The 15,523-nt window shown below is 32.9% G+C and overlaps 1 protein-coding gene across 1 annotated transcript; it reads left to right on the top strand.

Annotated features, from left to right (window-relative positions):
- Positions 1 to 701: 701 nt before the first annotated feature.
- Positions 702 to 12,319, top strand: LOC148273142 (uncharacterized). Its single transcript, XM_088239078.1, has 11 exons — positions 702 to 785; positions 984 to 1,353; positions 2,288 to 2,494; positions 2,689 to 2,896; positions 3,103 to 3,189; positions 4,208 to 4,351; positions 5,996 to 6,144; positions 7,951 to 8,143; positions 8,670 to 8,753; positions 9,559 to 9,705; positions 12,018 to 12,319. The coding sequence occupies exons 2-11, from the start codon at positions 1,281 to 1,283 to the stop codon at positions 12,172 to 12,174; spliced, it is 1,449 nt and encodes a 482-aa protein (XP_088095204.1). The 5' UTR covers positions 702 to 785; positions 984 to 1,280; the 3' UTR covers positions 12,175 to 12,319.
- Positions 12,320 to 15,523: the final 3,204 nt, after the last annotated feature.

Below are 15,523 nucleotides of genomic sequence, written 5' to 3'. Positions count from 1 at the left end.
TATAACAACACGTTTAGCTCTTCAAGATTTCTAGATGCTTCAAGAAGGTAAAGTTCCTTCTTTCGGTTCTCTCCTGAAATGCAGGATCCGTAGATTTCAGGCGAGAGTCAGAAGAACAAGGAACCTCCTAACTCTTGCATTCCAACCAAGGCTAAATTCACCGGCAAATCTAAAGTCCTCAGATTTCTATTGCACAACACTTATAATATGAGCCCATTGCGGGTGTAGTGAACTAACTATAGTCCTTGAAATATAGTCCTTGATTAAGTCCTCGATTAGAATGCCAGTTGTCAGCAAAAGTTAGGACATAACTTTGTAGTGACGTCTAAGGAGTGATTTATATTGACACACGAAAAATCATTCATATCTGGCATGTTAATTTATTTTTTTAATACAATGCTTGACATATAAAACAACATAAATATATTCAATCAGCTTTAAAACTAAAAAAAATTTCAACTAAACCTAATTATTAACAATGTTCTTACAAGGTTACATCATTTTGCAAAAACGTTAGAGATGGGACAAATTAATCAATGTAAATTGATCGAATAAAAAAATAACTCAACAATCAACTCACTATAATAGGCTTGTTTTTGCGATTTTATATCAATTTTTGGAAACAGAGTTTCATGTTTGCATGAAAAAACTGATAAAATCAATTTAATCGGTACATGATCAGTAATCAGTAATTTCCCATCACTATTGACTAATGTCAAACTAATGTTTGGCAGCTGTCATTTTAATCATGCATAATTTTAAGGACTATAACTTACATTTTAAAGGTGGAGCGAACTTACTGCTTAAATTATTTTTCTGTATCCAGTGCAATCCAAAAACCTATTTTTCCTGGTGTACAAAATCTCTATGGTAATTAAAAATATCAAATTAGTTTATTGAAAAAAAAAAGGTAATTAGCTCCGTTAAAACTTTGAAAACAAAAAATTTGACCATTATGTCATATTTTTTATTTTTAATTCCAGGTAAAACAAAATGATGGCCTTCCAAACAAAATATGTAAAAAATGTGTAGGTGATTTAGAGATTGCCCACAATTTTCGCTTAAAATGTGATAAAACATATAGAACCCTCTTATCATGTAAATCCAACATCCTTATTTTGGTCGATGCGAAAGAAATTCCCGAACATTATATTGATCAAACCAACATCGCAAATGCTGACTCTATCCCGTTGGTCGATAATTGTAAGGAAGAAAAGGATATAAAACAAGAGTATGATGAACTTTCTATCGAAGGCCCATTGTCAGGATTTGACTGCGATATGGGAGATGACAACTTTACATCCGAACTGGACGCTGATGATTCAATCAAAGAGGATGTGAAAGATGAACCCAGTAAGCTTGATAAGTGTTTTTGTTACATTACATAAATTTATTTCGTTTTTTACAATATCAATATAACATATATAATATATACAGCACAACATCATTATACTTACAGAGGAATATTTTTCTTTAATGAAATGAACAAAGATAATAAAAAGTAGTCAGGAATACAATATATTTAAGAAAGAAGTGAAAAGCTACATTTATAATTCTTCTTTATGTAACACTGATTAAAAACATTGTTTATATATTTTTTTGTAATTTATATATGTTATCTTAAAAATATTATTAATTAAAATAAAATAAACAATTGTAAGACATCACTCCCCATTATGTACACAAGAATTGTATATTTCTTTTACGTAATGGGAAACGTTAATGTAAATATATGTATTCAATTAATCTAAAAAATTGTATTTAGTTGTAATATTGTATTTTCATTTGTTTTCTGAATGAAAAAAAAAAAAAAAAAAACAGGAAAGCAATTTAAAATATAAAATGAACAAAATATCAAATGTTTACAATTTAAAACATGGAGCAGAAAAATGAAAATTAGTTTGGTCTAATATTCCAGACCAACAAAGTTATCACCAAGTCAACGAATAGCGGACTGTAGCGAAAAAACTAATTTCATTTAGTTTTGTAAAAGGTTGGAAATATTTGAAGAAAGGGTAGGAGCACGGAAATGGACCTACCTTTGATGACAATGTTCTTCTATTTTGGGCACTGGATGATGAAAGTTCACTTTGAATTATGATATTAAACGATTTATCATAATAACTTTCACAACAACGCCCGACGATTCCAAGAGTTTTTCGCAATACAATATATATTTTTACAAAATCAATTTGAAGTCCCAAAGTTTGTTTCGTAATGTTTGTGTTATATTTACCTTTTCGTAGTATGTTATCGTTTGAAAAATAAATAAATGAATGATTTTCAGCTGTGGACATTGAACATCCGATAGTAAGAATGAGCCGCAATGGACGCATTAAAAAAATTAAAGTTAAAAAAGACATCAAGATAAAGATAAAACTTTGTTCTGTGTGTAGCCAAAGCTTCACTAGGAAAATAGAACTGAGGCGTCACATGGATTCTGCTCACCCTGAAATAGTCCAGGAGAAATACTTCTGCGAGATTTGCCAGAAACGTATGTGTTAATTATCACTGTTATTTCATCAATAATTTATTTTATTTAGAAATAAAAAAGCGTATATGTTAATATATTTATTTATTCATAGAACCTTTAATTCTGAACGAGTGTTTTTTACTCGACTACTCTCAGATAATAAATATGTAAGACAAATTAAATTCTTTGAAATCCAACTTTCTTTTGTTTTTCAGACTACCGCGATGAAAGAAGACACCAGTACTTCCACAAATCTAACTTGCCTAACGGAAGTAAGAACTTTGAGTGTTCGGAATGTAATCAGACCTTTAGTAAAATATGGAACCTGACCAATCATATGAAAATCCACTCGGAAACTAGGAGTTATACTTGTAAAGAGTGCGGGGCGACGTTCAAACAATACGCCGCCCTATACAAACACAGGTAACTGAGCTGACTTACTAACCACTGCGCCTTATCTTTGCAGGGAGGCACATAGGATAGAACACTATACCACGGATGACGTATCATTAAATATACGCATTACAAACATGAAATCAACAGCAATTTAAATAGCTTTCCTTGCCTTTATTCTTTACGCATAAAAATGATATCAGTACTTTACTAAACTTTAATGTCCTTTATTTCAGTAAATACCAGCATTCTGAGAAAAAGTACTTTTGCGAATTCTGCTCGAAGTCTTTTAGGAAAAAGTACACTCTCACAGTTCACTTAAGGTAAGTCTTTATGTTCACTAAACAAACTTTGCAAAAGAACTTGCGTGACTGGTTCCATTGCAGCACTCGGTCCTTGTTCGGGGCAGGTGCCAACAAAGTGAAAATGCCTGCTATGATTTCTGAATGGGGAAAGGAAAAACAAACTTTAATCTCCCAAAACATGTTCGTTAGAACATTGAGGCGCTGAGACAAGCCAGTGCCAGAAAAGAACTACTGTCCTCAATAAAACAGAGACAACTCACATATCTGGGCCGGAAGCAAATATGCGCTTCTACAACTAATCATGATGGGGAAGATCGAGGGAAAGCGTGGAGTTGGAAGGCGACAGGTGTCCCGGTTGAGAAACAGTCGCGACTGGACGGGAGTGCGCGGGGTTGAGGCGCTGTTCCAGTTGGCACCGGACCGGAACGCCTACTCTAGAGTCATCGCCAACGTCGAAGCGACCTGATATGGCACAGAAAGAAGAAGATAGATAGAAATAGAACAAATTATTTGGGAAGAAAATGCAAGGAAAAGTTATTTAATCTTCAAACATTGAAAAGTAGGTAAATAATTTTCCTGGTTGAATTATAAACACATCAAAAATATATTTATTACTATCTACCTTTATATTTAATATTATTTCCTTATATTTTTTTTATCTAAAAAGCACTTTTTTTTACACAAAAAAAATCAAACCATCACTCCGTTTCTCCGTAGGAGTAGGCAGCGACCTTTGCATGCGGATCTCGCTTTCTCTACATTCATAGATTGCATTTCAAAAGCATTCAGCCTACTTTCAGCCTTGTTTTTTCACTTCTATATTTTGCTTTCGTACGTAAGTGTCAGCACCAAGACTCCATTGTAAGTGAAATGTACATTGTAAAGGTCCGGTGTAGTTTCCCCAATGTAGTAGTGTTGCCTTTATGTTGAAAGCAGGGTTGACCCTTTGAGAACAGACCCTTTTAGGAGTATCTAACATTGTAGTTGTGACATACAATAATAGTTGTGTGTTTGTAATTAATGTTTAATTTTTCAGGACTCACACAAAAGAAAAACCCTTTGAATGTCCGGTTTGCAATGAAGGATTTCCAACAGGAAATGCTAGGAATGTCCACCTTGTAAAACACTCTGATGAAGAATTAAGCAAAGATTCCTTATCTGCATTTTTGGAGCTAAAATTGTAAGTTTCTTTGTATTTGATGATACAACTTTGCTTCCGCCATTTTCCTGTAAATGGCTTTAGCGGTAAGTAATGGTCGAAATAAATAGATCATACAAGTCATGCAATAAACATGGTCATCTGCCAAAATAACCTCATAAAAACATTAGTTGATTTGTGTCTGCATTATAAAGTTATTCTCCATTGAAAATGACTACGAGCCTAAATTGTGGAAGGTTTTCATTTTCTTTTTCAATATTAAGAAATCTGCGGCTGACTCACCGATTGCTCTCAAATACTTATGGCGAGGCCGCTATGAGTGAAAAAACATATAAAGTTGTACTCCTAATATTTTATTAAATTACCCAAGAATTTCTTGGAATCTAAAAATACGATTTTCTACTCATTTGATAGATCGCACCCTTGAAATAACAGTAGCATAACTCGTTTTTACAAAAGAGCAGTTACACACACCTGTGCTATATGTAAACTTAATTATATATTCGCGAAAACAAAGGCACAACTTGTGGTTGTGCCTTTGCCAACCTTCTGGTTTCAAATGTTTTTAAAAAAAACAATGGCATAATCATAATTGTGCCACTCTTAATTCTTGAATTCGAGTAAAAAAATATTGTATTCATAACTTTGTCATTTTTTTTATTTTATAGTTTGTGGAGTTAACTGTGCAAATTTGAAATATGTTCAAGAATATTTCTGCACACTTAACTTAAAAACAACAATTTCGGACTACTGCCATTATTGTCGTTCGGGTGCAGATCATAATGTAATCAATTTTTTTTTCTTCAAAGTCTTCTATTTGAGCTTACAGTAAAGCTTTTTGTTGTATGCCGTGCAAATAAAATACCAGTTTGAATTGATTCTTAGATTAGAAAATATTAAAATTTAATTTCAAGGCTGGTATTCTAAACACTCGCGGCTGTAGAAAACCCCTCTACAGTGCATATTATGTACTAAATATGCACTTTAAAAGCATTTTCTATAGCCGCGAGAGTTTTCAGGATAACAGCCCAGGTAGAGTATGTAAAGCCTGTCAAAATAAAGTTCATATAAGTGTTTTTTGACAAAAACATATCACACCTGAGCGATAATAGTGGCACGTATTATACAGATAGGAGTCTAAAATTGACATTTTTGAGGTAAGATGCAGAAATCTTCCTGAATATATTTTGAATTTGCATAATTAACTGCATGATTTTGTGGCCTTAAAAGCAAAAACGTTAATATTATACTTTAATTTTGTACTAAAATTGAAGATACAATAGTGACACAAGTGAGTGAATTTTAAGTTTTGCCTTTGTTTTTGTGAATGAATGTTAATTTACTAATAGCGCGTGTGTGTGCCTAACAGCTCTCCTGTAAAAATGAGCCACTATTATCCTCGGGGTGCAGTATGTTCTGATCCCAAGAGCTTCTTCTAACTCCATGTTACTTGTAAATGTTCCATTCTAAAGGATTACCTGAACATGTCCGTATACAAACCTGTTACTAATACAAACGTACCAGCGACTCACCGAAAACAGACATGATCCCATCTGCTACTTTTTGTATTCGAATGGCTGTAAGAATCTACGAAATTAAAATGAAACTAGCACTAAAAATGAATGATTTCTAGCTCTAAAATTTTTTTTGTGCTCTTGTCTTTAGGTCTATTATTGGAAAGAGGAAAAAAGTTGATAACAGTAACTTAGTATGCCCCCACTGTAGCAAGATGTTCAGGAGAAGCTCGGACCTAACGGACCATGTCAACAAACATCTAGGAATAAAAACACATTTCTGTGAAATATGTCAAAAATGTAAGTTGAATTTAAATTCAATTTAAATGTTAAATAGTTTTAAAAAAAAGATACTAACCCAGCAGTCGGTACTTAGTTTTGGTGGCGGGCTGTATAAATATGTCATAGACACCAGGGGCGAAACCGTGTATAAAAGCGATTATGCACAGCTTACCATTATATTTGACTAACCATAATAATGTTTTACTGTAACTTTATTTACAGAAAAACAAATAAATAATTACAATTTATTTTAAATCATTTCCACCGTTCGTATTTTACCCTAATATAAATATTACTATTAATAAAGCGCGCCCACCGCCTGCAGTGAGCTAAGAAACTTGCCGATTATTCCAGCTTATTTTTTCATACAAATAAATATACTATATTTTGAATGTCTTAACCCCAGTGCGGGTTTTTTCTCCTAGATTAAACTTGCAGATTACACAAATTATTTGAAGATTCTTGATTTGGAAAACAGTATTTCAAACATTATTTATTAAGGGCTATTTTTCTTTGAGATGGTACTTTTGACATAAGACCATAATTACTTTCATGCGTCATGTTGCAGAACATATGGCGCTCGACGCGGCCGTTTTTGGCACTATTAATTTCTAGAACAATTCAGCCAGTTGACATTTCAATAAATTGAATACCTAATATCGACTGAATTGATAGTGCTATATTTTATTTATTTTTTAATGAGTTATGTATTAAAGTAATAGATAATATATCTATATAATATAATATATCATGAAGTTACGTCGTTTGAGTTGATTTCATGGATGAGAGTTGTTGTATCACACAGAACCACAGAAAAATATCAATTTATAGTATATATTACTTACATTATATTATGAACCTTCTATTTAGGTACAAATATATGAATTTTTTATAGCTTACCTGTAAATAAAATCACCATTCGCCAATGATAGACACAAGTAAATGTAGGTTTCAAATTTTCCAAAATGATCTTTTTTTTACATAGATGAAGATTTTATGTACTGCCCTTTCATGTAAAACCAACATCACCATCAAAAAGTAGCAGAAAGCTAATTTTGAGAGCGAATAAAGGTGTTTTTATATTATTAATAATTGTACTGGTGTTCATAACTTTAACCCCAGATTTATCCATAAGGACAATTAGTAAATACTGTCACTATAAAATCCCCAATAAGAAATGGATAATGAATGTGGAATGTTACAGATTGATGAGTGCATCAGGCCAAATAGGTAGATAGATATTTTTATTTATTGTGTTTTTATTTGTTAGTTTTATGTGTTTTTATTATGTTTTTGTATTTGATATTATGATTTAATTATATATGTTTAATAAGGCACGTTTCAAAATTATATAAAACATCTCCCTCGGTACGGGACACCCCAGTGATTAATGTAAAAAAAATAATACATAAATTGTAAAAGAACAAATAAATAAATAAAAGATATCTCTGCTCATATCTTCAATTGCTGTGATGTGAAAAAATACCATTTGAAACAGAAATATATTTAAAAAAAATACAAAACATGCTGACTACAAAACTCGTTACCCTGAACATTCTGATTTATGAAAAAATACAGCGAAATCCCTCATTGACAGCCGGGCTGATGTTCTCCTGTAGTCCGTTCAGGAACTCTCCCTTTTGGCCTTGCGAGCACTCTACTGGCCGGATCTGGCCCGCGGGCCGTCAATTGCTGATCATTGATTAACCCATACGTGAGATATCTCTCACACATCGCAATGTGGCGTAAACATTTGCATGCAACAAATATTTTTTTTTCATAGTAAAAATCTTTTATTTATCAAATATTATGATTTAATTTTAGATTGCACTTCAGAGCGTAAACACAGGGAGGTTCACAACAAAAACAGGAAGAGATGTTGTGAGATCTGCAACAAAGTATTTGCGAGTCAACAGTCCCTCAGAATCCACGTCAGCATACATGACACTGCCAGACCCTTCGTGTGCCCGCTTTGTGGGGCCTCTTTCAAGCAAAATGCTGCTTTATACCGTCACAAGTAAGTAACACCATTTCATTAATACAGTAAAAAACATTTTTATGCTGGGTTTCACAATGAGGAAGTTCAGTGCTATGGGAAATTGGACATTAAAAATGTTTTCTTACACACATAATATCCGGATATCCGGATCGTTATCAAGACCTCGCTGCTCGTAAACGAGTTTCTCCATCAAAGCAATTAACTTTGCTAGACATGTTTAAGTTAGTTTTTAATGTGATTCCAATTTGCTGTATTATTTCAAAGGCAATTAAAAAAAGAAATACGAGTACTAAATTTTGCATTTTATTTCAAAACATTGCCTTAATTTAATAGTTAACCAATTATCCGGATTTCTGCGTATCCAGATAACGTCTGGCACTCATTAATCCGAATAGTTGGAGTTTTACTGCACTAAAAACTTCTTCCCATCATTCGTAACATAGTGATAATTTTTCGGAGCACACTAACTCGTTTGCTTCTTCTTTATAAATTCAAAGATGTAATAAAATTGCGGAGAAATAAATATTTATTTTATTATTTACAGAGCTCTTCATGGTGATAGATCTTTCATCTGCCAATATTGTTCAAAATTGTTCTCCACTAAATACAAGCTGGAAATACACATGAGGTAATTATTATATTTGTTACGAAAAATATAAATTGGGCGGGATATTTGTGTGAAAATGTATAGAGAAAAATGGGACCTGAACATTTTGGCGTAAAAAGTGGGAGAACATAGTATTAATGAATGTAAAAATGAGGTTTTATTGTAATTGAAGTTTTAAAATAATTCTAACAATATGTTAATTTATTTATTAAAAGACAAACTTTGAACCAGACGCATGTCAGTTTGAATTGTATTTTTTTTTAAAAAATAAGGCGGGATGTGGGACTGTGTAAGTACATGAAATTCCTAGCAATGTCGGCAGGCTATTTTGTATCTTTGAACTTAAAAACACAAAACAATAAAATTGTAATGTCAACATTCATTAGGTACTTTGATAAAAAATACTCCATTGCAGAATATTTTGTTTTGGAATCATCATCATCATAAGCTCGACAGCCCTGGGTAGGCCTTGGCTGAATCCAGAAGTCTCCTCCACTCTTGCCGGTCTTCTGCCCTTCCTCTCCAGTTCCTCACTTCCAACATTGTCATATCTGCGCTGATGCAGTCCATCCATTGCGTTTTGGGCCTTCCTGGTCTTTGTCGCCCTTGTGGCACAGAGAGAGTTAGGCGTTTTATGGCGTTTTCGCCGTCCATTCTAATTATATGGCCAGCCCACCTCGAGCTTCCCACCTGATGGAGTCGATTATATCGGGCGCTCGGTAGATTTCATATAGCTGTCTATTGTAGTGACGATGCAAATGGTTGTTTTCTCTCACAGGGCCATAGAATCTTCTTTATGGTAGCATTAAATATGTATATTTTTCAGGATTCATACAAAAGAACGTCCATTCGCTTGTGATATGTGTCCTAAGAAATTCTACACTGGCAACTTACTAAAGATCCATAAACAGAGGCATAGTGATTACAAAGGATTGTTATGTGATTTGTGTGATAAATCATTTAAAACCAGATGGTAAGTGAAGTTAAATAATGCGTTGTTATCAAGTTATTGAAGTGCCGGGAACAGGGTGAACAGCGTACTAAAATCAATATTGGCAAATTATTGTTTGTCGCAGGAGGCAAAAATAGTCATTCACAATGGAGCCCTGGTGCAGACCCTTTTGTGGAATTGGAAAAATGAGGATGAAAGATGCTGAATGCTATGAAAATGCAATGTCTCAGGCAAATGTGTGGTAGAACAGTGTTCGATAGGTGCACAAATGTTGATATCAGCTCCCTATGTTAGGCTGAGAAGCATTATTGACAAAATCAAGAAAGGAGTTCTGCATTCGTTTGGACATGTAGAGCAAATGGACAGTGAAAGACCGGGTAAAAAGATTTACAATGCGAATGTTGATGGATGCTGAACATGACGAAGACTGAGAAATACAGCATGACCAAATCCAACAAATATGATGTGAAGATGGACATGTCAAAAGTCCTAATAATCGTCGTTCGTGCATGAGAAGATGTATGAATGTAGAGGAAGCGAGGTCTGTATGCAAATACAGATTGGGTTCTCTGCCTACACCTATGATAAACGGCGTGGTGGTATGTTTTTGCAATAAACCAAAAAATATGTTAATTGATGCAGTTTGGTAACAAGAACAACTAGGTACCAAAATATTATTAAAACATATAGATATCTATCTATATTAGTTTTGTTCTACATACTTCTTTGTAAGTGCTGAAATATTTTGTCTGCATGTCGCGCTGTGAACTTAAAACCAAAGTAAGTGCAAATTTTCTCATTTTTAAGGTTTAAATACAAAACAACCACATTTGTCACAAACTTTAAAATGTAAAAGGGAAGTAATTTTAAATTAAATCATCACGTAAAAAAAATTTAAAAACATTGATAAAATTAAGTTTTTTTTAACCATTCATAATACATGAAATATCATAATTTCACTTTTCAAAACTTCTCTCAGACATTCTCAAAAATAATACAATTGTATAAAAAGTCAATATTTTCCAGTCAAGATAAAAATCAACAATGATTTGAGTATATCCAAATGCTCATAAACAGACCAAATTTCCTCCCTAGTTATTCAGATCTAAATTTGTTGCAACAAAGGGGGAAAACATTTTTGACAAGGGAATATGGAAGTCTAGACATATACAGGGCTTATGACCTGTTATTGGCTGGTTTAAGTGGCCACTACACACTGTGTAACATTTCCCCATTCTGCCTATCTAAACCTCCACATTTCCTCAACTCTTCCATCTGTTGACTTTTGTGTTTTTGGTGAATGTTACACAGTGTGTAATGTGGCCACTTAAACCAGCCAATGACAGGTCATGAGCTCTGTAAATGCTTAGACATCCATCCATATTCCCTTCTCAAAAATGATTTCCCTCTCTGTTGAACAAATTTAGAAGAAAGATGTAATAACTTTTATTTACATATAAGTCATTAATTAAAAAATACTTGGTACACTTCCACTTATTTATTTGACCAATTAGCGCTTTCACACTCTAATGGGCGTCTTCAGACTGGTTAACCTTATAATAACTTATATGTAAATATAACTTATTAATATCATTACAATGGAATTCCATCAAGAATTGTCAATAAATAATTTAAATAAAATAAATCATTCATTTTGAATAGTTCAATAATCTTGAATCGATAAAATAAGTGTATAAATACAGTATGTTTAATTCGTCATCGTCATTCCCTTTCCACATTTAATGGTGCATAGGGCACTGCATTGGTACACCAACCGCAGAATATCTTGATCAGTTTTGCTACATGAAGGTAAGATGATCAATCTTACGCTTCATGTGCCAGTCCAGGGACTGTGAAATATTCTAGTGTAAAAACACCTTTTAAAATAAATATTTCATGTCAATCATGTTGGGAATCGAACCTGAGACCTCTTGCATGGTAGGCAAACGCGCTGACCATTACACTATGAGGCGGACAATTTTTTTAATTAGCCTTTATTAATTTGTTAGTGTCTGTCGGTGAACCGATTAAACATACAAATTTCATTTGTGTTAGCAGGCAGACAGGCAGATTTGAAAAAATTCTGTCAGCACACATATGCAAAGTTTATTATTTACCTGTCTCACTAAGAGTGCCCGTATTAATAGGAATCAGTTTATTTTAACTAATCTATATCAGAATGTGAGTATTCCACATGACAGTTAAAATAACATCCGTTCTGCCATTTAGATTTGCAATCCACTCCCTTATTTGAATTTTGGCATTTAATTTCCCTATGCTTTTGCGACACGTAGATTGACAGGGCGAATAATTTTTTAAATATTTTCTTCTAGCGACCTTCGGCAACATTTGCGAGTCCATGAAAAAATACGAAAATACCCCTGCAAGATTTGCAACAAGAATTTCTTCAGATCTGATCATCGCAACCGCCACGAAACCACCGTTCACTCTATGGAAAATGTTAAACATGAAAATGACGAGTCTTGCTGAATTTTTATTACGTATAATAGAAGTTGCTACGTATCATTGCATCTTTATTGAAATCGGATGGTGATGGTATGATTCATTCGACAATTAATATACAGGGTGTTCTTTAAACCCTGGCACATCCGAAACCACGATGATCAGTATAGGCAAGAAGACATATTAGCATATTTAAAAAAATATTTTTTTTTTTATATTTTATTTTTTAATATTTTAGTCGTTCTATAAAATTATTTATAGTGCCAATATGTCTTCTTGCTCATACTGATGATTGTCGTTTCGGATGTGACAGGGTTTAAAGAACACCCTGTATAACTAGTAAATACATAAAATATTACATTTCTACATTGCCAATATTATGTTCCAACTGACGTTATAAATATATAATACTGATATTAGCTATGTAAACTACATATTTTATGCTAAAGCCATCAACTTTTTCAGGTGATGTGTAGCTAATACACATTGCATATAATAACTTTAATATCTATAAATATAATAAAAGATTTTCAGTATTCCTCCGTTATACATTTACATATTGTTTAAAATATATTTTCATTAAATAATCAATACTTATTCTTAGGGACAGAAAAAGCATTTTATCCCAAATTAAAGATAAATCACCAATAACATAGAAAGTTTATCAATGTGTTCCACATTGCGTAGTATGAAGTAAAAGAGTACCGAATATATAATTGTCTCACACACTCTTTACGTCTTACTCTCGATACCACAGGTATATTGGGGAGCGAAAGTCATCAAAGTTGCCAGTACTTCTACCAGACGCCAATCGGCCAGTTGGTAGCTTCTGGATTTTGTTAGTGGCGATTCTTTCACTAACGCGCGAATTTAAGGAAAGAATCTGATTGATATTCACAAAAAACAAATGCTGTTTGTAAACATTAAAAAAAAAACTTTTTTATACACAAAAAACAACATCTTTCCATTTTTTTGTAAATGCGTTCTCCTCGAATACAACCCTGGTAGATTGATGAATAAAACATTTATGCTCCTAACTTCTTTTTTACATATTCGATTGAAGATTTTAATATCTACAAACATGCACAGCGCAAAGATCTATATTTCTCTGAAAACCGCACGTAAATCTGTTAAGCCGTTTAGGAGGAGTACGGTGACATCACACGTACACAGGAATTATATATATAAAGATGCTTACAAACATTCCACTTTCTAAATTTCAAATGCAGATAAATAACAATTGTGTATGCAGACAATTGGTAGAATTCCATATTAAATTTAGTAATGTATCCAAAATAAAACAAGTTTATTGGATTTATAATTCTACTTTATTTTTTAAAATATACAAAGGGTATATTGCAACGCGTTTCGTTTTGTTAGGACATTTTCAAACAAACTCTTTGTTTTATAGTTTTTATTAAAGTAGAATTATAATCCAATAAACTTGTTTTATTTTGGATACATTACCAAACAATCATATTTTTTACACACTTCAGCATTTTACTCGCAACGTTATATTTTACAAATAATTCCCACTTTTTCACAAATCGAAACACTTCTGATTGTTAGTAGTCATGTTTACAATTCAAGGGTTAGGTTTTAACTTATCCGACATCACCCACTAGTAATATTTATTAAGCATTGAACATAGAATATAAATAAAAAAGAAAAACATTGTAAAAAACCCCAAAACAAGAATGTCATTCATAAACTACAAAATTGATTGAAAAAAAGGTGCTGAGTCAGTACTTACTAAGTTCACAAACCTTGGCTTTTTTAAAACGCAGATTCAACCATATGTGTGATACTTTGTTGATGTTGTTGATGAAAACCAATTAGGTACTTAGACACTTACATAGTGTCATAAACGTAAACCGATCCCAATGCCCAGCGGCATTGGTACTAAGTTAATCCCCCATTTGGATTTTATTACTTAGTTTCGTATTTTGAAAATTATGTTTTTAAACGATTGAAGAGTTTTTGCTCAACTGTTGACAATATTTTCGCTCAGTATGTCCGAGAAGTAGCTCGTTAAAAGTGAATATGTGTATGGAGAAAACCACAAGCTAAAATGTCAGCTAGTGTTTCCTCGTTATATCCGAGATCTCGCTATTTCCGTGATCGTTATAACCAAGTTTGACTGTATTTGGAAAATGTGCAAATCTCTCTTTAAGTCTCGATACATTTTTTAGATTTATAAAAAAAATATTGTTGTATTATTTTAATTTTATTTATGTCCTTGTGTTTTTTAGTGTTAAAAATAATGTTATAATAATAATATTTTAGTTTATGTATGTTTTACAATATGAGATATGATAGAATATATTAATGGAGGGGACATGGTACTACAGCAATTTTCACGCAATTTAAATAAATGTATTTGTATTATGACGTTTCGCTTCGCCGCCGTCCAGAGCGCCACAACTCTAAATGCGTCAAACTGAGACATCTTCAATTTTTGACCACAAATAAATCTAAAACAATTTAGTTAAATTAATTATATTGTAGTATACATTCAATCGCAACAATTATTTAGTAAATAATATCTTTAATAATTAATTTTAACACTAAATAAATGTGTTATGACTGCCACATTTTGTATTATGAAAAAAGATTATAGATAAATATCATGTTCAGTGCTATTACGCACCTCATATGCGGTTATAATGACTTTTTAGTTATGGCAGTTTCATCATCATCATCATTCCCTTTCCACACCTAATGGTGCATAGGGCACTGCATTGGTACGCCAATTGCGGCGTATCTTGATCATTTTTGTTACATGGAGGTAAGATGATCAGCCTTACGCTTCAGATGGCCAGTCCAGTGACTATGAAATATTCTAATGTAAAAACACCTTTTTAAATCAATATTTAATGTCAACCATGTCAGGAATTGAACCCTAGACCTCTTGCATGGTAGGGAAATGCGCCGACCACTACACAACGAGGCCAACTAAATGACAGTTTAATGTTTATGGCAGTTTGGCAGTGTATTACATTCCAAATTCTATTAAATGTCATACTTAACTCAAAACACTTTTTTTTTATCGTTGTTAAATTTACAAAAATATATTCCTTGTTTGTAAATGCCTAACATGTTAAATATGTTCTCATAAGACTGTTTTAATAAAAAAATGCATTATGAGGACTGATTGCACCCCCTACCAGAAGATCGGTGTTTTGGTTGCTGCAAATTGCATTATTAACAATGCTCTGAACTCCAATACAAAATGACAACAGACACTCACCTTATACTGGGGTCTCCACCTTATTCAAATGATCTCACGGTCAGGCTAACGGGGCCACAGATGATGTTTTGAACAGGGTTCTTGTCTCTTGAATAGTCGCGCGTGACACCTTGATGGATTTGTAAA

The sequence above is a fragment of the Micrasema longulum genome, unplaced genomic scaffold, assembly GCF_059751315.1.
Source record: "Micrasema longulum isolate JH-2025_06_02 unplaced genomic scaffold, ASM5975131v1 h1tg002063l, whole genome shotgun sequence".
NCBI classification, from domain to species: Eukaryota; Metazoa; Arthropoda; class Insecta; order Trichoptera; family Brachycentridae; genus Micrasema; species Micrasema longulum.
The sequence above is the reverse complement of the archived record's forward strand: the minus strand, read 5'-3'. Positions and strand labels throughout refer to the sequence as shown.